The sequence below is a fragment of the Malus domestica genome, chromosome 16, assembly GCF_042453785.1.
Source record: "Malus domestica chromosome 16, GDT2T_hap1".
NCBI classification, from domain to species: Eukaryota; Viridiplantae; Streptophyta; class Magnoliopsida; order Rosales; family Rosaceae; genus Malus; species Malus domestica.
This window is the reverse complement of record NC_091676.1, coordinates 14797230-14822309: the sequence shown is the minus strand read 5'-3', so window position 1 is coordinate 14822309 and position 25080 is coordinate 14797230. Positions and strand designations below refer to the sequence as shown.

Sequence of the window (25080 nt, the reverse complement as noted above, 5' to 3'; positions counted from 1 at the left end):
TCAAAGTGACTGGATTTTTTTGTGATTTTGCAGATTCACGGCGGAGGTGAAAAAAATGAAAGAAACCTGACACAACTTTTTGTATCGTTTCCCACAGACGGCGCCAAATGTTGATGAACAAAACCGGAGGTCTTGGAACAATGTAAATCCGACCGTGAATCTGTAAGAAATGTAAATAACACAAAATGTATCGTGGTTCACCTTAAGGTTTGGGCTACGTCCACACTAATATTGTATTTCTGAGGGAGAAAGAGCTCTGAATATGAGAGTGAGAGCTTTGAGAGGATGAGAGGGCTTGAGGTTTGTGAGGGTGAGGAGGCCATTTTATAGAATAAGGGCTCCTCACTTATTACATATTTGCCCCTCCATTTATTACATAATTACATTTGAGTCCCCCGAGTATTTATATGAGATATAAATACGGAGGCCCTAAGTATGGTATAAACAAGTTTATATTTTGGCATTTTAGCCAAAATAGTCACAGAAATTGGCATCACTCTTTAGTTTGTTCCTTGATATTAAAATCGATAGAAGTGGTTCATAAGCTTGTCAACGGTTAATCATTTTAGTCATTTTGTAAAAAATCTCGGTTAAATTAAAGGTATTTTGTCCAATTGCTTTTCCATTTAACGAAGATTTTTCATGAAAGAACCGAAATGATTGACGGTTGGCAAACTCAGGGACCACTTCTATTAATTTTCAAAGTCAGGGATCAAAATGAAGAGTTGTGACAATATCAAAGACTATTTGGCTAAAAAACTTTTAGGAAAACTAATGAAAAGGGCTTCAAAACTTTGAGTTTTAATAAAAAAACCATCATATAACTTTATTTAATGATAAAGACAAAAGAAAGAAAACAAAAAAAACTTAACTAAAGGCGCATGCAAAGAGCACCCAACCAATCCTTCAGTTGCATAACCCTTTGACATAATCCAAGCATATTTTATTCCTCTAAAATTAGAATTTCAAATTGAAGTGGGTTCCGTTCGATTCAGAACCACATTTGAGGCGGTATGGTTGGGAGGGAGTCGGTTAGGTGTGGGCTGAGATGGTTAGGGGTAGGGGTGGGGCAACATCACTAACAACATCGTTGGACTAATCACCCATTTTTCTAGTAATGGTATTAAGCTATTAGCCATGCTTGACTTTAACGACGTGGACGTTGATCTCTATCATTTTTTTTAATCCTTTTTATTGCAGTTTGGTGAAAGAACTTGAAAATCTGGGACGAGCATCTATCGTTAAGTTTCATAAACATTATAGTAAGTTTCATAAACAGTGTAGTACCATTAAATTTCATAAATAGTGTAGTAAGTTGTATAAACAGTTTGTGTGAGGGGCGCGCGGGTCTGCGCGTCAGTTAAAAAAAAAATTAAAATCATGTATTTTTCAATAAAATTTAAGTTTTTTTTTTGTCATTTTTATTAAAATTTAAGAGTTTTTCATTAAAATTTAAGTCTTTTTCATTAAATAAAGTTATAACATGGTTTTTTTATTAAGATAAACTCAATCCAAACTTTTTTTAGGGCAAAAGACTGTTTACTACCCTCATGTTTCGTGGTTTTCAACATTTAGTACATCAATTTTTTTTTCGTCTCAGAGTCATACCTAAAGTGTAAATTTTGGGACAGTCTCATACATCCATTAGTCAAACTGTTATGTTTGCCGTTAACTGTGACGTGGCGCCCATGTGGCTAATGACTGGGCGCCACGTGTCATTCACGTGGAAATTTAAAAAAAAATTATAAAATATATATATATATATATATATTATAAAAAAAATAAAATAAAAAAAACAAAAAAAAACCGAATCTGGGCAGATTCGGAAGAAGAAGAAGAAGAAGAAGAAGAAGGAGAAGGAAGAAGAAGGAAGAAGGAGAAGGAAGGAGGAAGAAGGAGGAAGAAGAAAAAAAAAGGAAAAAACTGGGCAGATTTGAAGAAGAGGAAGAAGAAGGAGAAGGAAGGAGGAAGAAGAAAAAAAAAAAAAAAAAACTGGTCAGATTCGAAGAAGAAGAAGAAGGAGAAGGAAGGGGGAAGAAGAAAAAAAAAACTGGGCAGATTCGAAGAAGAAGAAGAAGAAGGAGAAGGAAGAAGGAGGAAGAAGAAGGAAGAAGAAGAAGAAGGAGAAGGAAGGAGGAATAAAAAAAAAACTGGGTAGATTCGAAGAAGAAGAAGGAGAAGGAAGAAGAAGGAAGAAGAAGAAGAAGGAGAAGGAAGGAGGAAGAAAAAAAAAACTGGGTAGATTCGAAGAAGAAGAAGGAGAAGGAAGAAGGAGGAAGAAGAAGGAAGAAGGAGAAGAAGAAGAAGGAAGAAGAAAAAAAAAAAGGGCAGATTCGGAAGAAGGAGAAGGAAGAAGGAAGAAGAAAGAGAAGGAAGGAGGAAGAAGAAAGAAAGAAAAAAAAAACGTTTTTTTTTAAATTTATTTATTTATTATTTTATAATATATATATATATATATATTTTTTTTTTAAATTTCCACGTGGATGACACGTGGCGCCCAGTCATTGTCCACATGGGCGCCACGTCATAGTTAACGGCAAACATAACAGTTTGACTAACGGATGTATGAGACTGTCCCAAAATTTACACTTTAGGTATGACTCTGAGACGAAAAAAAATTGATGTACTAAATGTTGAAAACCACGAAACATGAGGGTAGTAAACAGTCTTTTGCCCTTTTTTTTATGAAAGTTTCAAAACTTTTTATTTGTTTACGATTTATTGTCTTTGGTTAAGCTGTTGGTTGGTGTTTGACCGTTTTTTCAGTGGGCTTTTGTTGTGTTTTTGTATCGTTTAGTTTTTCTTTGGGTTGAATCTGTTCCTTTTAGTTTGGGGTCTTTTCTTTTCCTTGTGAGTCGTGACCTTGTAATTATAATTAATCTATTCGAAAAGACGGTTTATTTTGCCAAATTTTCTTGAATTGTGTAAGCAGGTTGGTAAGAATGGAATGCCAAATAATGTAATGAAAAGCCCCATAAAACAGATTCAATTTTTTTTTTTAATGCCGGTCTTTTCTAAGACTACATACTTTGTAATATGTCCGTTTAAACTATGTTTTATCAATGTTTCTCTACCCTTGACTAAAATAAATAAATAAAATAAAATAAAAAGCCAACATTTGCTCTAACAATTGGCAATTTTTCTTTTTTTCTTTTATGCCGCGGTTGCCTTTCCCGTTTGTGTTGTTTGCAATTTTTCTCAACTACTTACAATTATTCAACTAGACCTGGCATTCGTGTCGTGTTTTCTGTGTTCGTGTCATTTTCCTGTCATACCCGATATCTTAACAGGTCGTGTCGTGTAACACCCGTTAAAATAAACGGGTAAAATGACGTGATAATATTAACAGGTAATATGATCCGATTACCCGTTAAGGAAAATATATTTTAGACCAATAAACAATCAAATGAAAAACATAATACTAAATAAGTATATACATACCATATTGTCACATCCAAAACATAAAAACACAATTTTCTTTTAAGTATATTTTCACTTACCTAAAAGTCTTTAATAGTTTTTTAATTAATGTAGAAGTGTAAAAAAATATAGAAAAAAAATATATAAACGCTCGTAATGACAAGCTTCACAACTTTCATGAAGAGCTTAACTTCGAAATTGACACACCCCGATCCTAGAATCAAGGCGTGCTGGCCGTCACGTGAGTGTGACGTAACCAAAAGTGCGACGTGGAAGCAAAAGATAAGAGAAATACGAATAAACAAAAACCAAATACTAGCAATAATAACCAAGTAATGTGCTAAAGTAAATTTAAGTGTGAGACACACAAATTCAGAGCACAAGTATTAGGTGCAGTCAAGTAGGACCATAACTAAATTACAACACCTGCAGGTGAGTCCTACATTTATGTAGTCTGTCAGTACGCCGTAGGGATCCTCGTGGGCCACCAATGCTGCTAACTAGAACCTGGAGGGGCGCAAAACAAAGTTGAGTGGGTAAGTAAAACCAAAGCTTTTCGAAAACATTTCATCAAAAACAATTCTAACCCCTCGCTGTAAAACCTGTATACTTTCCTAGAAAATAACATAATATGCATATAACTCAAATCATGAATCTTTATCAATTCCAGAAAAATATGCCATGACATAAATGTCAATAACAGATTATGAATGCATCAATATAACAGGTGACATAATGAATCAACCGGAGACCCTGCAGTTGATCCTGTACGGTTAATTCCATAGCTCAATATCCAAACCAACCGGAGTCACCACGGTGACCTGTACGGCACTACTCTGCATATAAGTCGGAACTACCTGAAGTAGTCTGTACAACAAGAATGGTGTAATAATACGCTCTAGTACTTCTCTCATCAATCATCTGTGCACATAATCTAAGGTCACCTACCAGTCGGAACTACCTCTAGTGATCTGTACGACTAGCATGTCGGAACCCTTTCATGGTCTGTACGACATGCACCTACTTGTCTCCAAGTACATATTTTATATTATAGATTGGTTCATACAGAGTTAAAGGAATTGAAAATTCAGTTACAGGAATTAACTGATAAAGGTTTCATTCAAACTAGTACTTCACCTTGGGGAGCTCCGGTGTTCTGACAGGATTCACAAAAGTAGGATTCACCCTCTGGCGTTATATCTTAGTAATTGTATCTTTAAAGCTTCCGAAATGTGTAAATTGTTACGTCACTCTCACGTGACGGCCATCATTACGACCCTTCGACTTATCAGTGAGTGGGCAGTATTTTCTGTGTTTATCTATATACTATTGATTTTTCCCAGAAATTGAATTTAAATAAACATATGTTTTTTTTTAAATGCCATGCATGCATATTATGAATTATATGAATATATATATGAATTGGTGATGTGGACGCACATGTGAGTATCAGGTGAGTTTTATGTTATTTATGTGAATCATTGATGATGTGAATTATGTTGAGAGCTCATAACCTGCACCCCTGGTGTTAGTGCTTATAGTATTCACCGCACCGCACGCTCACTTTGGATCCAAGTAGGTGCATGTCTTACAGACCATGAGAGGGTTCCGACATGCTAGTCATACAGATCACTAGAGGTGGTTCCGACTGGTAGGTGACCCTAGATTATGTGAACAGATGATTGATGAGAGAAGCACTAGAACGTATTATTACACCATTCTTGTTGTACAGACTACTTCAGGTAGTTCCGACTTATGTGCAGAGTAGTGCCGTACAGGTCACCGTGGTGACTCCGGTTGGTTTGGATATTGAGCTATGGAATTAACCGTACAGGATCAACTGCAGGGTCTCCGGTTGATTCATTATGTCACCTGTTATATTGATGCATTCATAATCTGTTATTGACATTTATGGCATGGCATATTTTTCTGGAATTGATAAAGATTTGTGATTTGAGTTATATGAAGAGTTATATGCATATTATGTTATTTTCTAGGAAAAGTATACAGGTTTTACAGCGAGGGGTTATAATTGTTTTTGATGAAATGTTTTCGAAAAGCTTTGGTTTTACTGACCCACTCAACTTTGTTTTGCGCCCCTCCAGGTTCTAGTTAGCAGCGTTGGTGGCCCACGAGGATCCCCACGGTGTACTGGCAGACTACATAAGTGTAGGACTCACCTGCGGGTGTTGTAATTTAGTTATGGTCCTACTTGACTGCACCTAGTACTTGTGCTCTGAATTTGTGTGTCTCACACTTAAACTTACTTTAGCACGTTACTTGGTTATTATTGCTAGTATTTGGTTTTTGTTTATTCGTATTTCTCTTATCTTTTGCTTCCGCGTTGCATTTTTGGTTACGTCACACTCACGTGACGGCCAGCACGGCTTGATTCTAGGATCGGGGTGTGTAAAAAATTCGCCACTATAATCATATAAATCATAGATCAAAATTTAACCGTTGATTTTTGTTTACATTTACGCTTTATTGTTCTTATCAAATTTTGTTTTTTCAAATTTTGTTTTTTGAAAACTTGATCTATTAGAGGATGCAGGAAAATGAACGGTTTGGATCGTTAATATTATATTTAGAGTTTTACGGTTAGTGAAAATATTACTTGATGTTTATAAAGTTTCTACAAACTATATGGCATGACTCATATTTCAATAATCGTAAATATTGAAACGTGATATCAAAGATCTGAACCGTTCATCTTCTTACATCCGCCAAATGATCATGTTTTAAAAAAAAGAAAATTTTAAAAATGAAATTCAGTAAGAAGAATAAAGCGTAAATGGCAATCGACGATTAAATATAAATTTAAGGTTTATGAATTATAGTGTTGGATTTCGAAGCTGACCCCTTCATGAAAGTTGTAAAGTTTGTCACTATGAGTGATTGTATATTTTTTTTTTACATTTTTTACACTTCTACAATAGTTATTATTAATTTTATTAATTTTTCCCTCAAATAAAAAACATTATTCATGAAGGTTTGGAGGATTTTAAAAATCTAAACAATAATGTAAGTGTAACTGTAACGACCCGGCCCTGAAATTATAGGTCAATTTCCATTATAGTAATATCTACCCTCGAAGTATTTAATCTCACTTGTTTTGTGGCTGCATCTAACGTCTCGATAGACTGCCTACGTACCCTAAATAGGGATCAAGCCATTCGTAGTTCACGTTTCCAAAAATTCAAACAAAAACCGAATATATTCATTTAAATCCCACATATACCACAATTGTATAAATATTCAATCCACAACAGTTAGATCTCAAAAGCATAATTAGAATAACAAAATTCGCATAAAAAGACAATGTTGACTCCCTGGCCGTGCGCCGCCGCACCCACTGCTGTAGGTGGCGGTCGGCCGCCCCGCCTTGCCGGAAAAATTCACTATTTCTAAAAATTCTAAAAATTACAGAAATGAAGGTCTCAAAGAGTAAAGCAAACTTTATACATGCGGCCAAGTCCAATTTGGCCTAGAAAGGCTCCAATTCGCCTCGAACCCGCCGAAAACCCTATAAATGGGTGCCCTTAATTCGTCATCTCGGATGCCCCCGTCGCCCCAACCAAGGCTTGGGACATGTTCCTGGGTTTACAGGGAGCCTACCCATAGTAGTGGTCGATGGTGGTGGCTTCACCAAGGAGAGATCGCCGACACGGTTTGTAACGCCTTCACCGGTGCGGGTTTAGCTAATTTAAGACATATTTCCATTTAAATTGGAATGGAATTGGTAAAGGGATCAATTAGGGTTGAAGGGAGGGTTGTTTTGGCACCATTTTCATCATCAAAGGTGATCGGAATCGGAAAGAATGGCCGGGTCGGGTTGCACACAGTACCCGGATCCAAAGGAATCCGGTATCCCCCATTTCCCTCCTTTTTAATTCCTTTTTCTTCTCCCCCCCTTCCCATTGGTCCGCACCCTTCTTTCTCTCATCACCTTCCGGTGACAGCCACACACGTGGCACCCATAGAACAACCCCAACAAATCTGGAGCCTTCCAAATTTATGACCAACTGACCATTTTACCCCTAGTTTCAATCGTTAATAACTTCTTCGTTAACTTCGTTTCACGAACGGTCTACACCTACGTGTTCGTGAGACCGAGCTTTACTCAAAAATATAAATTTTGACCTAAAAAGGTCTACCGATTTTAGATAATTAATTTCCAAACTTCAGACTTCTTAACTAGTTTAATTTAAAGCTAGACTTAAATGAATTAATATGAATTCACGATTCTTTTACATATTCAAAATTTTGAATATTAAATTCATATATTTACATTTTTCAGGGTATTACAGTAACCATTATCTACTCGTGGAGGAATAATGATGAATCACGAGTGTTTATATATTCTTTCACATTTTTTATACTTGTATGTATGTCTTCTTAGTTCTTGCCTATACAAATGCTATATTAGTTTATTTTAATTTTGGACAACAACATGTTAAGTAAAATTTATCCTAATGATGATAATGAGGAACTCTCATAATAAAAATAAATAATGACAAAAACTTTTTTTTTAAACTTATATAGAATAATAATACAAAACTATGTATTTAATATAGAATATATTGTATATATTAATATGACTATTGTATTTTATAATAAATCTTTTAGTAATTAAACTTTAAAATTATCAATATAAATTTTTTTCTTAACAGGTTGAAACGGGTTACCCACGTGTTACTTGCGTGTATACCCGTTAAGAACCCGTTAATAACGGGTTCTTAAAGGATCACTCAATAATGATTCGATAAGTTATCGTGTTGACCCGAAATCCGTTATTTTCGTGTCATTTTCGTGTCGTGTCAGAAACTGCTAGGTGTACATTCAACACTAGCAGAGCAAACATTTTATGTGTGTGTATAATTTCTCTTAACAAGTGCATATTTTTTTTAATATTACATAATTACTGTTTTGTCTCCCTTATGTAAATATTGTGTATCAAAAGTGAGGGTAAAATTAAAAAATAAGTATATGATTGTCATTTTATGAAAAAAAAAAAGGTAAAATAAGAAAAATAGGGATATGATTATCATTTTGTCAAAAGATACAAAATTACTATTTTACCCTCCTTTTGTCAATAGTGTGCATAAAAAATGAGGACAAAATAGAAAAAAAAAAGGAAAAAAAGTTGACAAAAAGGATTCTCTTAATAGTATAGATATAGATTAGTAAATATTTGAAGGTTGGATTTAATTCAATGGTCCTCGGTCACCCACCCTTGAATCCTTTCATGTGTACATTTGGGATAACAGTCGGCAATTTTTCCTTTATGCCGCTGTTGCCTTTCCCGTTTGTGTTGTTTGCAATTTTTCTTAACTACTTACAATCATTCAACACTAGCAGAGCAAACATTTTATGAGTGTGAATAATTTTTCTTAATAAGTGCATATTTTTTTTAATATTACATAATTATTGTTTTGTCCTCCTTATATAAATATTGTGTATCAAAAGTGAGGGTAAAATTGGAAAAATAAGTATATGATTGTCATTTTATGAAAAAAAAGAGGGTAAAATAGGAAAAATAGGGATATGATTATCATTTTGTCAAAAGATACAAAATTACTATTTTACCCTCCTTTTGTCAATAGTGTGCATCAAAAGTGATAAAAAAAAAGGGAAAAAATTTGACAAGAAAGATTCTCTTAATAGTATAGATATAGATTAGTAAATATTTGACGGTTGGATTTAATTCAATGGTCCTCGGTCACCCACCGTTGAATCCTTTCATGCGTGCATTTGGGACAACAGTCGGCAATTGTGTTAAATGGCAGCACTGGTGAAGTGATAGTGGGCCAGCAAATGAAGGAGCAAGCCATATGGCAAGTATTAGGGTTCTTTCACATCCTCTTTTCATCCCATTTCATTATTTCTTCTCACATTTTCTATTTTATCTTACTCTTTCTATAAAAATTAATAATAGATGTTGACGTAGCTTAACCGTGATTGTTCAAATAGGAGAAGAGGAAAGAAGAGGGAAAAAAGAAGGAAGAGATTCATAATCTATGTGGCAAGCCTAAATGTCAAGGAAGATGATGGGAGTGGGGTGGAGTGGTGGTGGAGCAAAAGGGCAAAAGGACAAAAAGCCCAAATGTTTTAAGTGTGTCAAGCTTTGATAGAATGGCTTTTCTTATTTTGTTTATTCGGATTGTGCCATCCACACTTTTTTTTTACACTTATTTAGATATCTGATTGTTAAACTGAATAAATTGAAAATGATCAAATGACAAAAATTAACTCGGGATAACAAAATCGTTTAGAAGCGGTGGAATTTGACCCTTCTTCAAACAAAATTTGCGCGCACGCAAATGGGTGGGTGCCAACCCCACCAGCTATCAACCAACCACCCGATTCCACCTTATCACTCGTTTTGTCCGTTGTTGTTCGCGAACAACTTACACAGCACAAAATCGTTATGTAAAATAAGGATAACAGATGTTAATATCATTATCAATGAGGCGTCGATATCATCCTAAATGATATGTCAATAACAAAACATGTTCACAATACATAATTAACAATCTCATGGAAGAACTGGACTTATTCTCATGCATTGCATGACAATTGTTGATTAATAAAAAATGTCGTACCCAGTGCACAAGGCTCCCGCTTTACGCAGGGTCTAGGAGAGGTAAATGTCAGCTAGCCTTACCCCCATTTATGAAGAGGCTGCTCCCAAGTCTCGAATCCGAGACCTACCGCTTATGGGCGAAGGCACTTGCCATCGCACCAAGTGCGACCTCTGACAATTGTTGATTAATGCGAAAAGAAAAGGGTGTCATTAGCAATACGGTATAATGTTATTCCACTCTACTTGTTAGGGAGATGTATCAAGTTACGACTCATGTAGATGAAGAGTTCAATGCTTCCTTAGGATTGACCTATAGTGTGACTTAACCTAAATCTTAACCTCAAATATCGTTCTCAAGACACAAAAACACATACTAACAAGAAAGGCCGCTGGCAGAATTCACCAAACACCCACAGCTAAAGGACATGTTATAAACGGTACACACTAGACTCACACTGCTTCAACAGCCACAACAGCAGCAGTGTCCTATGACTCCAACTCGTTAAGGTATCCAACCCGAGAGGGCAAATGATGATATTCTTTCGCAGGAAGAAACGATCAAATGTGTGTAAACAAGAAGCCAGCCCTAACTGCTAAGGCTAAGACAATATTGCAAAAAAATGTGATTTTCTATGTTTTCTTTCTTGACAAGTTCACAAAAAACGGTAATGTTCTCTCTATCAATGCAATTTCAACAACGTGAGTGAAACAAGATCGAAAAGAAGAAGGAGAAACTGGAAAAGCTCAGAAAATTGAAGACAAGAAATCAATGAGAATAGAATAAACGAAAGAACTTTAGAAATGAAAATAGGAAAACAGAGCAACGCACTACAGCTAATGCCATGGATCATCCCAGCCTTTCGGTCCATCTCTTTTAACAAAATCGATGATGGCATGGACAGCTTCATCAACTCTGTTGGACAGGGAGTGATTCCCGTATTCGATTTCAACTTTCTCAGCACCACCCAAAGCTTTGCACAATCTGCATGAGATCAACAAATATCAGTACAATTATTTAATCGGATCAGAGATTAATCCCTTGCGCATGGACAGACACGGATACAGTGTGCACATGCACATGGAAACACCACAGGAGAAGTCTGTTTTAAACGCATTATTAACCAGCATGAGTAATCATTTGTTCGTACTACTTTCGTGAGGTTCTTAACAACACAAAATGTCATATAAAAAATGTATGTAAAATAAGCAAAAGTTTCTATTTCTTAACCTTTGAACCAGTGCTTTCTTGTCAACATAGTCTGGCACATATTCATCAGCCATGGAAAATATAACCTACAGACGAAATATGAGTAATTTAATTTGTACTCCATACACTAAACCAGAAAGTAGCATCGTTCTTATATAAAAGGTAAACAAAACTTATGCTTGTCACTAGAGATAAGAACCAAGAGGCTGATAATGCATTTGCCATTTTTATGTTGGAATCCTGAAGCAATGCAATTCTACCTTCGTCTTCTTATATTTCTTATCCATTTTCCTATCGTCCCCTCTAAAAAATCTATGATCAAGTACTTTCCTAACAAAAATATATAATTATATTATTCTGAAATTCTTTTAATAGTGTTCTTATCTAAAGTCGTTAACATCTTGCCTAAAGGTTTACTTCAAATCAAATTAAATTATCTTAGAAAGACTCTTCCTCGCAAATAAGAAAATAAAATAAGGGATACTCTACCTGGCATGGTGTGTTAGTCATGTGCCCAAGTCTCAACCTCAGCTGGTCATCAGTAAGGTCAGAACTAAACATGTCATCATCCCCGTTGTATGCACAAAGGGAGTGATACCTGCAAGGCATTTGTTTCTTTAGACGAAGACGAATAGCACTAATGAAAGGCAATATGGTATTTGATGGCTGAGCAGCAAGACGATCTTAATGTCATGGTGCAACCCATTGCAAGCCTCTATGTATTTTGAAGCCTATTCTTTCTAATAAAGCTCATTTCAAAACTGGTAATACTTTCATATCTTATTACTACGGATGATGATTATGGGTGTATACCCACCGATAGGCAGTTATTGGGGCTCCTGGATCTGCTGCACTTGGCATTAATTCTGAACCACGTCCTTCACTAATCATGGTCGAAGCCAAGTCAATCATAGCAGCTGTTTCAGGAAGAGTTGCTCTGTATTCCCTATCACTGACTGGGGCCTGACATTTAATTGGCATTGTGACCATAGATTCAAGTATAGGTTCATAACTTCATACAGACAAGGATAGAAGGTATTGCCGCAAGAAAGATTAAGGACTTTACATCAATCATCGATTCATCAGACATCAAATAAAAGATGGCTAAACACAATGTTGACATAATATGAATTAGAAAACATATTTCTTTGATGAAAACTACGATCTTGTGAATACAAATCTCTCAACATATTTCCAATCAACTACAATCTATAACTGATAATTTGGTGACAAGTAATACGGGAGCCAGCTTTACACCCAAATGGCAAGATGATATCTTTACCAAACAGTCTGAACGAGGTGCTTCACATCTAGCATTTTGAACTTATTCGCATTCAAATTTTCATTTCAATATGACCAAAGGAACCAAATTAAGGAAAGCATAGTACCTGCAAAATGGCAGCACGAACCGCTCGGGAGCATGCAGCATTTGTGCGCATATAATGTACAATATCCTAGAGTCGGAACAAAAATATGGAATTCTAATTATATGCCTCAAAAAGTGATAATGATGACTGCTCTCGTTAACTTCAAAAGCTCAAGTCTAAATGCAATCAACACAAACCTGACAGCCAGTACTATGGCCAAGCAGTACCACACCCTCGGAATCTTCTTTGTTTATAAAGTGACTGATCAGCTGATCAAGTTCAATTGCATCCTTCAATACATAAGGCGACAATATCTTATAAGTAAAACCAGTAATATTTGTAACTTCAGCACCCAAACCCCAAAAATAGAGAGTAAAATATGTATATATAATATATATGAATATTTAGAAAAAAAGTTGAACAACCAAAGTTCACTTTTCCAGGCCAACTTAGCCCACTTAAAAACAGAAAGCTTCAACATGTAATAACCTAAACAAGCTAAACTTGATGAAAAGGTCCAGGCCAGTCACCATGGATCCTTAAAACCATAATGATACAATACACTTAAAACTGTCTTGCAACTTGCAACGGTATGTTTTACCCTATTGTACCTAAAAACATAGGAAACAGGCATGAATCAAGAACCTATATAAAAAAGCAAGGGATTGGTTGAATTAAGTTACTTGTTTCAAGCTGGAAGTGCCATATCCACTGTATGAAGATGACAAGAGAGGTTGAACAAGTGACCATTTCTCCTTGTCCAAAGCAATTGCAAGAGGTTCCAAGTATCTGTAAATCACATAAAAGAAAGATATGAAAGGAATGACACATTATTAAAATTTTCTTTAAGGACCTCGCAACATTGTGCAGTGAACTTCTGATTATTGAATGAAGAAAACTGCTCTGAGTGAAAATTATATATAGGCTGAAATCTAGTCACACAAACAAGCGTTGGTGATGTAAGACAAAATATCACTTCAAAAGAAAAGTTAACAAGCAATGTTACATACTCTGTTGCCAGAAAACCATCAGTCAGTCCACCAATAAAAATGACTTGCTGTCTATAATCACCTGTTTTAAATGCAACCTGCATCGCAAGTATAATTCTCACTGACACATCATCAAGGAAATTAATATATAAGCATAATAAAAAAATGGACTCCTAAAGCACGCACAATAACAGTGACTAAGCTATACTTGACAACAATAACAAACAGCAAGAACTTTATAATTTATATTCAATGAAAATAGAGGATTTATCAGAACAGAATGACATATAAGACATGCACTGGAAAAGAAAGGAAAAAAAAATTTCCATAGTGTGATCTGGTTGAACTAGCCTATACTAAGATAGTAACTTTTTTCTGTTCGAATGCTGGCCTTTACCCTAAAATCCAAAGTACTTAATTAGTTAATTCTATGAGCAATTTAAAGTTTAAACAGAAATCTAGTTTACAAGTTTAATCTTGCAAAATGTTACCAAGCTAAACCAATATGCATGAAACTTGTGCTCTTGCTGCAGCTCACTGAACCTTCCAACATTTTTTATGGAGAGCAATGTGTTCGATTGAACTCAAAGGATATAGGTACAATTGATAGAGAAGACACAACTGAATCGTCGAACCACAGAACCAGGTAATTCTCCTCTTAGTTTCTGTAGATAAATAGCATCCAAACAAATGATTTTGAAAATCCTATCATTTTTTAAATGCCGTTCTCTCTCAGTAGCTGCCAGTGAACTACTTGACATCTATTTTTCGCATGTTACCAAAATCCATCCTGACTTTCTAAGTTCCCACCCAAACTCCAGCATTTCACCTCTAATCCCAATCTCAGTAATTGGCATAAACTTTATGCACCAAATTCAAATCTTCCCAACATCCCAATAACACAATTCAGATTAGCTAACAGTTAACAATTGCATCTTTCGACAGCAAAATGGCACCATATTACCCCACTCTTTCAAACTACCAATCTCAGTAATTGGAAACTGCTCAACAAAAACTTTACCCCACTCTTCCTAACACCCCCATTAACATAATTTCAGACTCAGTTTCGACAGCAAAATGGCACCAATTAACCCCATTCCTTCGAAATACCAATCTCTGTAATTGACAACTGCTCAAAAAATATTTTATCCACCAAATTTCAATCTTCCCAACACCCCATTAACATAATTCAGACCACCAAAATGTTAAAATTTACATTTTTCGACATCGAAATGGCACCAATTACCCCAATTATTTCAAATTATCAACTTCCAAACAGAGATCGAGCTCTCACAGTTCAATCGCCACTCACAATTCAAACACAATGCAGCAAAATCCAGAAACAAGAAGCATTAATTGGCATAAGAAATTGACATACCTGAATAGGTTTGGGGCCGTACTTGAAAAGCACACCCCGGAACTGATTCTTCCGCACAACGGGAGCGGAATGGTCGCCGGAGCCGCCCGAAACGGAGTCTGCTCCCATCTTGACAGACCCGGCCCGGTCCGACCGGCCCCGGACTACGCCGGAGAACCAAGAACCGGAGGAAGACGACGAAGAAGAAGACGAAGACGACGCAGACAGCGAGCGATTCATGTCAGAATCAGACGCTCCGATTAAATAACATTTTTATTTTAAATTTAATTTCGTATTTAAATGCAAATTTCAGGTGAAGATTTGACAAGAGAGAGAGTGAATAGTCCGCAAATCTGCCTCAGAGATGGTCACGCTTGGCGGCCTCTCCGTCCCTGCCATTTACTCTCGCAGATGACGTGGCAAGTTATAGACGCACACGCGCTTCTAGAGCGCCAGCGCGTGTATTGTGAAATATGGGCCCTTTCCCCTTCTATTTTTCTTGCAAAAAATATATATATGGGCTTAAGAAGATAAACAACAAGGCCCAAGTGGTATGTGTCATTTGTGTTCTTTTTACTTTGTTTTTGAAAATTGTGACATTTCACTCAAGAGGATTGCTCTCCTGCGCATTATTTCATATTAAAATATGGTTAAAATTTAATCAAATCTTATCAAATTAATTCAACTGTGAAAAATCTACTTAGTACTACAGTTTAATGGTATTCATCTTTATTTGTATATGAGAGGTTTTAGGTTCGATTCTTGTCAAAGACGAATTTGAACCACATTATTGCTAGTCCATTGTGAGACTTAGCCTACCCCCTCCCCTTTTAGTGTAGATAGTATCGTTTGTTTAAAAATATTCAATTAAACTTCAAGTCCTAGAAAGAAATAAACTTTAAGACTAATGGTTATGACATAGTCCAACTGTGTGATTTCTAGCATTCTAGTTGCTTATATTAGTTTATCTCCTAGTAATTATGTGATATTCACTATATTCATCAGTTAACTATTAGTCTAATGATACTTCTTTTTCTAACTTGGGAAAAGGTTATATATACACATAGATACATACTACCTCGTTTATATTGACATTTGCCTACCCATTCCTAGACCTAACCCTTTGAAATACACTTATGCAGAGGCCTTGCGCAATGAGGCCTCCAATATTAATATTCAGTTACACGCAAAACCAATAACCCAGAATGTTGGTGAATCGTGATGCATACAAAAAGAACCAATTCGTTAGTTTTTCACAATCTAATATTGGGCACCCATGACTAATTGCTTCAATATCTTGTCAACCTATGTTTTTCCCAACCTGGTTTTGACAACTCTAAAAGTTTTCCTACTAATTTGGCACAAGTAATCATGAAGTTTTGAAAATAACCGTAGCCATAATTTGTAGATTTTGCTGCCATATGGTATGAATAACTTGGTGCATATTCAGCCAATAAATCCAAACCCCACGAACTTGAGGATGGAAATCACTTTAATGGTTATTCATCATATGCCTATCTTTTAATTTGTTTTAAATTAGTAAGTACGGTTTTGGAGCTCAATCCAAGTTGGGAGCAATTCCCACTCAACTACTCTTCTAATTAGTACTCCCTTAACTATGCTACTTTTTTTATTTTAGAGATATGATTATTACAAAAAAAAAAAAAAAAAAAAAAAACTACCTTTTCAAACGAAAAGATTTCCGTCCTACTAAATAAGGATTTCGTGGTTAAAGGCTTTTGCCATACATGATTTCGTCGGGCAAAGTTCTTACTTGAAATTTTATCTCGAATAATAGATTGACTAAACTATCTTACTTTTAATTCATTTATAGAGATGATTGTCAAAAAATAATGAACGATTCTAATCATAACCACAAAACTCTGTAATTTGAGCACCAAAAATTTTGAGTAGGAGTTTCTCTATTCATTCTTAAATAGCCAAGCATTGTTGTATATTATGTGGATTCTATTATATAAAGTGTATTTGTGTAAAGCTTGCTTATGATTGCTCCCGAGTCTCTTCATATTTTGGGTGCAACAGCTATCGTGATTCCTCAAAATATAGAAACTATACTCCAAATCAAAAGTTAAATCTAAGTGAAAAAATGTCTTTTGATGGATATGTAGAAGGAAATATTTACTTATTTGTGGTGCTCTCTCTCTCTCTCTCTCTCTCTCTCTCATCATGTGTGTATATATTGCACATGCAAAATTGTAAATATACGATGATATACGTACAAGAGAACTACAAGCAAATTAACATTTGGTTAAAACTAAATTTTGTGTGTGTGTTACATTTACGGCCAGATCAGTTGTTCCAAAATATTCAGGTTATGCCTAATTAGGGTTTCGGTGTTATACTAACAAAAGTATGATAACAATATTTATCATCGACACATAAACCAGCTAAATGTTGAAAAGAAATGTTAATCCGAAGACTATTAATCGCGCTAGCTCTGTTGATGAAAAGAAAAAACAAAACTAGTAGTCACGCTTAAAGATTAGGAATCAAAGATTAGCTTTGTATGTTGATTAGTTTGAATATTCGAAGAAATGGAAGACAGTCAAACGATTTTAGCTTAGAGGAAAAGTATGACTGAGGTCCTTTTTGTCTCGTCCTATTTATGTATATAAATAATTTAGTGGCAACCCCATTTGAATTTGTTATTTTAAAGCAGCTTTGCATCCACGAACACTAAAACCCCATCATAGTGAGTCAGTGATCAGCCGATCATGAGAAAAAGCTATATTTTTGTACACTCCCTCATGCTCTCGATCGACTCCAACTCTAGACATCAAGATCGAAGCTTATTAATTAATTGTTTGACAATTTGTTCTACAACCTTCAATTAGATTATTTAACAAGTTGGTACTTCAGATAATGTTGATTATTCTCTTGTTAATGATTATTAATGTTGTATTATGTCCTATTGGTTTGGGTGCTAGCAGTTTTGTTACATATATAACAGAAATTGCTCGTTTGACTACACGATATAGATTAAGTGAAACTTGTTAATTTGTGTCGTTTCATATTGGATTAAGAAATCGAATAAAAGATTATCAAATCTAAGCTAGTGTGACAAGATATCACTAATATACACTATATCATAAAAAGGGAAGAATCAAACACAACCTTTGCATTGCACACGCGGATAAATAATCTTTGTTAGTACCATATTATATTGGGCCTCGTTACTTGGGCTTCCAAACATTGAGCCCATGATCTATGTAAAAGGGAAGAAGCCCTTAGTCTATAAAAGGGACTCCTCACCCTCACAATCCTCAAGCCTCACATCCCCAAAGAGAGGCTCATATCCAGCAACCCCCTCACACTCTCAAACTCTCTCTTTCTCTGGGGGACTCCCCCTCATCCTTGTAATCCATACATACAATTAGAGAGAAATACAATCAACATCAGTGTGGACATAGCCCAAACATTGGGGTGAACCATGATACATCTTGTGTTCTTTACTTTCTTGCAGATTCACGGTCGGATTTACGTTGTTCCAAGACCCCTCCGGTTTTGTGCATCAACAATCTTAATCACTTGTATGATAAAAACCTTGCAAACGAACATATTTTGGAGTATATGAACTTCACCATAGAAGAGAAAAAACTATAGTGCTCCATTAAAAAAGAAAGGGCCCAAAAATTCAATCTATACTAAAACTGAAAACATTATGATTCACTGTTCATAAGCACAATGCATTGACGATTTTGCCCCTATTTAATTGTTGTTATTGCAAGTGTGCCACTGTCTGAGAAAATATATAAACACATTATTTTTTCCCTTCTCTTTTACACCTTTCTCACCCGTCTCTCTCGCTGTTCACTCCACGACTCACCACTATTGCTGGCGACGAGTTTGTAGCTTTCAGCGAATACAAACCAAAAAACCAACTAATAAAAAAACCCTCTCTCACATTCAATCTAACCCTCAAATCTATTTCTAGAAATTCTCAGCCGTTTTCAATTATTAAGTTGGTGCCTGAAATCTAGCGAGCTGTTTCCGGTCGAACACTGGCGATCGGACCTTGCTATTACAACCAGTCATTTAACATTCGTCTCAGGAACCAAAATCACCTGTTGCATGCCTCGATTAATTACGATTTAAGGTGAATCAGAGGTAAGTTGTTATCCAGTTTTTCTTGCAAAAGCTAATATGTTTATGGAAAATTTCTTTGAAAAATCCAGTTTCCGGCTAGATTCCTTAACCCTAAATTCCTAAACACTAATCCAATCTATTCGACCTTTACTTATGAGTGATTTCAATTATTCAAGAACAAGTCACATAATCATTTAAGTGCTCTTAATGCCAATTAGGAATTGACTCCAACAATATGTTGTTTGTCATCAGCTGCATAATGGTTTGAATCCAAGTGATTTAAAACCTTCACTGCTTTCTCTTCTACTCCCGTAGGGCCTTCAGTTCTTAATTAGATTCCAGAGTAAAAGCCCAGAAAGCTAATATGGCGAAGCAAGAGCTTTCCAGCACTCTTGAGGAACTTAAAGGTAAAAAAAAACGAAGAAATGTCAAATTTTTTTTGGTTTTTTATTTATTTTCAGTGTTAATTTCTGATTAAATTATTATTTTTGATAAACCCTCTGAGAATCTGATCTAGGTTTTGCTTAAATTCATGTTGGTGTTTTTTAATTTTGAGTTCTATAATTTTCTGGTGGACCTGTAATTGTATTTACAAATTAATATAACGTAATTGGGTTATTTTTTTAATAATTGTGGTTTATGCAAAGAGCAACTTAGAAAGAGGTGAAGAAAGAAGAAGATGTCAAACCATACCTAATCACCTCAGGTACCTTTTAGACCTATTGCATGTCAAAATCAGCTTCAAATTTGTGATTTAATATAATTGAATTTTAGCAAGTTTTTCATGATTTTGTAGAATTTTACGTTTAATAACCAAGTACACTTTACTTGTTTGGATATGTTTTTATAGCTATATTTCAACCTTTCCTTCGATGGCTTTTAACGATTGGATTTCGCGAGTCTACTTTCCATGCTTTGACCATTTCATTTGGCAGAGGGTTCTAGGTTTTGGAGAATTCTTCATTAAATTGGTGGGTTTGTAGAATTGTGCCCTTATATTTCTGGGTTTGGTTTTATGTCAGTTTACTAAATTTTTTTAGGTTTTGCAGAATTCTTTGTGATTAAATTTTTGGGTATAGTAGCAATTTTTGAGGTTGTGGTCTCCAGTACAAGGTAATTTTTACATTAATTTTATGAAAATTTGTACATATCAATGTATTAGAATCTTTAAGGGAATTTAAAATAAAATATGGTATTGGTATCGGCGGGGACGATGTGTGGGAATTTTCAAGTATTATTGGAATCTCATGATAAGGAATGGTGTAGAAACTTATAGCTGTAGCAGTTGATGCATGTTTCCTTTCTATGAACCCTATTTTGGATGGAGAAAGGTGACTCTGGGTACGGAGTTCAAGAATCTAATTGTGTTGATGGATAAACGATACTGAGATGGCATAGAAGTATCCTTGAATCTCAAGGAAGAAGACCTGGCCATATTTGAAAGCAATAAGGAGCTGCTTGAGTATGCATCTTTAAATCCAACTGTAATTTATTTTAGTATTGTTGAACCTATTATGATCTTTCATTGTTTTATTTCTTGCTTATGTTTTTCTTAGGTGTGTACTAAATTGGATGTTGTTTTGGTTATTTCCAAGCTTTCCCCATGACTTTCGATACCCAATAGAGAATATGAAAAACCCAACTTTAATTTTGTAATTTTTTTTGTCTTAAATGAAGGTAACATGAGAATTTGTTCTGAATGATGTTCAAAGAACTTCAAACTCAACTTTGTCCTGAATGAGTTCTGTTCTCTGGATGTCTGATATCAATTTTTTATCTGCTCACAGAGTCATATGATTTACATCTTTTGCTAGAGTGATAATGTGCCTCCACCATTAAATTCATTTGAATCTATTGGCCTCCCATATGAGATTCAGAGGTATTAAATTATTCTTCTGTTTTTGTCTTTTTTGTGTAATACTAGTAGCCTTTACTGTAAGTTACCCGAGTGTTTTGTGCAAAGTTATGTGATTGCTAGAGGTCCAATGGTGAGTTTCATACTCATGTTAATTCTTTAGCCATCTGCATTTTTATCGCAGGTGTGACGCTGTGCTGCCCTCTTTGTGGGGGTTTGCGTTTGATTTGGAGTGCCCTCTTGCATGGACCAATTTTGGGAAAAGGGTTTTCCAGATCACCCAAGTTTGTGGCTTGGCCTGCTGTTGATGATTTAGTCTGCTACTCGGCCCAAATGAAGGAAGATGCCTCCTCCTGCTCCAACTTGCTGTTGCAAGCTTTGGTCGCCGACAATGAGTGTGCTTTGTTCATACGCTGACACTCTGAACTTATATCAGACTTGAAGTAGAAGGTAACAAAAAAGTTGTAATTGTAATGTCAATAACATTTCCTAAATACATGAGGTGTAATATATATATATATATATAAAGTCTTAAATGGCACATATGGGTGACAAATCTTATTTTTTGAGCTTTGTACAATTTTAGACGTAAAAGTCTCCCTAGGATTGGACTGTAGCTTTTGAAGAACAATGCATGAGGATGACGTACTAACATCCTCAATTTTTGGCATGTAATATATGAATGTAAATAGTACTCTCTGGCTATGGCATACTACCATCCCAATTTTTGTCATGTAATATAAGAATGTAAATAGCACTCTCTAACTGTGTCATATCAGCATTCTCAATTTTCTCATGCAATATATGTATATAACCTTACTCTTTGGCATATATTTTCTCACGTATATCTACTTTTTACACGTTTAAGATAGTTTTGAAACCTGCAGCATCGCGCGGGCTTCACTGCTTGTTAGTTCTAAATAAGGAAATAGTGTATCTATAAATGCATAGTACGTACAGTTGTTTAACAAATGAGTTGCATGAGTTGAAGTAAAGGGCATATATCATATGTCAAGCTAGATTTGTATAATATTGTCAACACAACCAACAGTTATTAGTCAAAGTGCATTTCAACCAGTAACTACCAAATCATATTGATATCTAATTGTCTGTGAGAGTATATAATAAGTTAATAACACGGCCAATACAAGTGTAATCCGCTGGTTTTTTCTTTCAAACTAGCTAGCTTAGCAAGATTCTGCAGCTTTTTAGATTCTCAATTTCACACACTATGATGAGTACTAATATTCTCCTACTTTTTCATGGCCTTATGATTCCTCAAGGTTCTGTTTGGCATACCCACAAAGACCTGGTTAAAAGAACAGAAATTGAACTTAAGTTAACAGTTGTAAACAATTTATTTGCTGCTTCCTTAATTCTCTCTCTCTAAATGTTATCAAATTTACCGATTTCAATTGGTTATGAGCATTTGAAGTTCTAAGATCCTGACTCCCCTTCGCTTGTATATATATATAAAATAAAATAAAAAAACTCTAAACTTCAACAAAACATTGACGCCTTGAGACATGTCAAATAAGCTTTTGGCTTTCTAACGTGATGAGGAACCTACAACGCACTATTCTTGGCAATGACTAATCATATATAGTGTCAGTAGATTATTAAAACTCATTAGTTTAAAGAATACTTAATCCAATTGTTGTGGTACAATACAGATGGAGTGACATATCACTTTAGCTCGGTTTATTTTGTATGTCGTTTGAGAAGCCTCCACATTTTCTTTGGTGGCTTGAGTTTTGATTGTTCATCATTCAGGGTTCGGAACTCTCCCTTTTTTTATATTGTAGGGTATCAATATTTTGTTGAACGATATATCACAACGCTAGCATGCTCTAAGAAACCCTATAATCGATTTGATCTTCAACACCAACACCAAAGAGGTGTATTTATATGTCCAAAACATAAGGCAAACCCTAGTAGGACTTAACATTCAAGGAGGAAATAAAAGAAACGGTTAACAAAGTTCCAGAAGTATCCCAAAATTTTAAACGTTGTTTTGGGATGGTAAAGAAGGAATTTGGCCAAATTTGCCTCTGATTCACAAGCCAAGCCAATGCGTATTGGTCCTCGCGTCATTCTCTTCCAAACGACATGTATTATGCATGATTCTGACACCAATCTACCATACCTACATCCCATAAGCCTTGTTGCCAACTTTGCATCATTCAAGCTGCTCTTCAATCTTCTCAACCATCTATTCTACATCAGTTTTTATGTTTCACATCGCAATATTTTATTGAATCGGCTTTGAATTTTTTACTTTTGTTTATATAGTTCAACATCACTCTTAACTCTCCTCAGTTTCATGTCATTCAACAAGAAATATCATATCTTTTACATAAAAAAAAATTAGAAGGAAAAGAAAATGACAATTGTAATCAACATCCAAGCAACAGCTCATGCAAACGCTAAACTATGAGACAACATTTTATCCACTTAAAAATTGTATTTTTGGTTGGTTTTAACAACCAATCGAATTAAATTAGTTCTTCAAATTTCTTGTATTCCAATTGAACTTATTCCTCAGCAACCAATATTGGAGCTAGCATATTGTCTTAAATGAAGGTAACATGGGAATTTGTTCTGAATGATGTTCAAAGAACTTCAAACTCAACTTTGTCCTGAATGAGTTATGTTCTCTGGATGTCTAATATCAATTTTTTATCTACTCACAGAGTCATCTGATTTACATCTTTTGCTAGAGTGATAATGTGCCTCCACCATTCAATTCATTTGAATCTACTGGCCTCCCATATGAGATTTAGAGGTATTGAATTATTCTTCTGTTTTTGTATCTTTTGTGTAATACTGGTAACCTTTACTGTAAGTTACCCGAGTGTTTTGTGCAAAGTTATGTGATTGCTAGAGGTCTAATAGTGAGTTCCATACTCATGTTAATTCTTTAGCCATCTGCATTTTTATCACAGGTGCGACGTTGTGTTGCCCTCTTTGTGGGGGTTTGCGTTTGATTTGGAGCGCCCTCTTGCATGGACCAATTTTGGAAAAAGGGTTTTCCAGATCACCCAAGTTTGTGGCTTGGCCTGTTGTTGATGATTCAGTCTGCTACTCGGCCCAAATGAAGGAAGAGGCCTCCTCTTGCTCCAGCTTGCTGTTGCAAGCTTTGGTTGCCGACAATGGGTGTGCTTTGTTCATCCGCTAACACTCTTGAACTTATATCAGAGTTGAAGTAGAAGGTAACAAAAAAGTTGTAATTGTAATGTCAATATCACTTCCTGAATACATGGGGTGTAATATATATATATATATATATATATATATATATATATATATATAAAGTCTTAAATGGCACATATGGGTGACAAATCTTATTTTTTGAGCTTTGTACAATTTTAGATGTAAAAGTCTCCCTAGGATTTGACTGTAGCTTTTGAAGAACAATGCATGAGGATGACGTACTAACATCCTCAATTTTTGGCATGTAATATATGAATGTAAATAGTACTCTCTGGCTATGGCGTACTACCATCCTAATTTTTGTCATGTAATATAAGAATGTAAATAGCACTCTCTAATTGTGTCATATCAGCATTCTCAATTTTCTCATGCAATATATGTATATAACCTTACTCTTTAGCATATATTTTCTCACGTATATCTACTTTTTACACGTTTAAGATAGTTTTGAAACCTACAACATTGCACGAGCTTCACTGCTTGTAAGTTCTAAATAAGGAAATAGTGTATCTATACATGCATAGTACGTACATTTGTTTAACAAATGAGTTGCATGAGTTGAAGTAAAGGGCATATATCATATATCGAGCTAGATTTGTATAATATTGTCAACACAACCAACAGTTATTAGTCAAAGTGCATTTCAACCAGTAACTACCAAATCATATTGATATATAACTGTCTGTGAGAGTATATAATAAGTTGGGTAAAAGACTGTTTACTACCCTAATGTTTCGTGGTTTTCAACATTTAGTACATCAAGTTTTTTTCGTCTCAGAGTCATACCTAAAGTGTAAATTTTGGGACAGTCTCATGCATCCGTTAGTCAAACTGTTAAGTTTTTCGTTAACTGTGACGTGGCGCACTGATTGGGCGCCACGTGTCATCCACGTTTTTTTTTTCTTTCTTTTCTTTTCTTTTCTTCTTCTTCCTTCTTCTTCTTCTTCTTCTTCCTCCGACTGCAACTTTCTATTTTTTT

At 35.2% G+C, this 25080-nt stretch overlaps 1 protein-coding gene across 2 annotated transcripts; it reads right to left on the bottom strand.

The window, feature by feature from the left end:
- Positions 1-10616: 10616 nt before the first annotated feature.
- LOC103403840 (UPF0613 protein PB24D3.06c) lies at positions 10617-15324 on the bottom strand. Of its 2 annotated transcripts, XM_008342691.4 has the most exons (9): positions 14948-15324; positions 13591-13667; positions 13264-13369; positions 12778-12870; positions 12602-12667; positions 12031-12176; positions 11703-11811; positions 11235-11299; positions 10617-10988 (listed from the first exon to the last, which is right to left on the bottom strand). In XM_008342691.4, exons 1-9 carry the CDS (start codon positions 15164-15166, stop codon positions 10841-10843), a joined length of 1029 nt encoding a protein of 342 aa, XP_008340913.1. In that variant the 5' UTR covers positions 15167-15324; the 3' UTR covers positions 10617-10840. The 2 variants fall into 2 exon arrangements, with proteins under 2 accessions (XP_008340913.1, XP_008340914.1); XM_008342692.4 differs by lacking the exon at positions 11235-11299 and having other exon boundaries at positions 14948-15323.
- Between the last annotated feature and the right edge of the window lie 9756 nt (positions 15325-25080).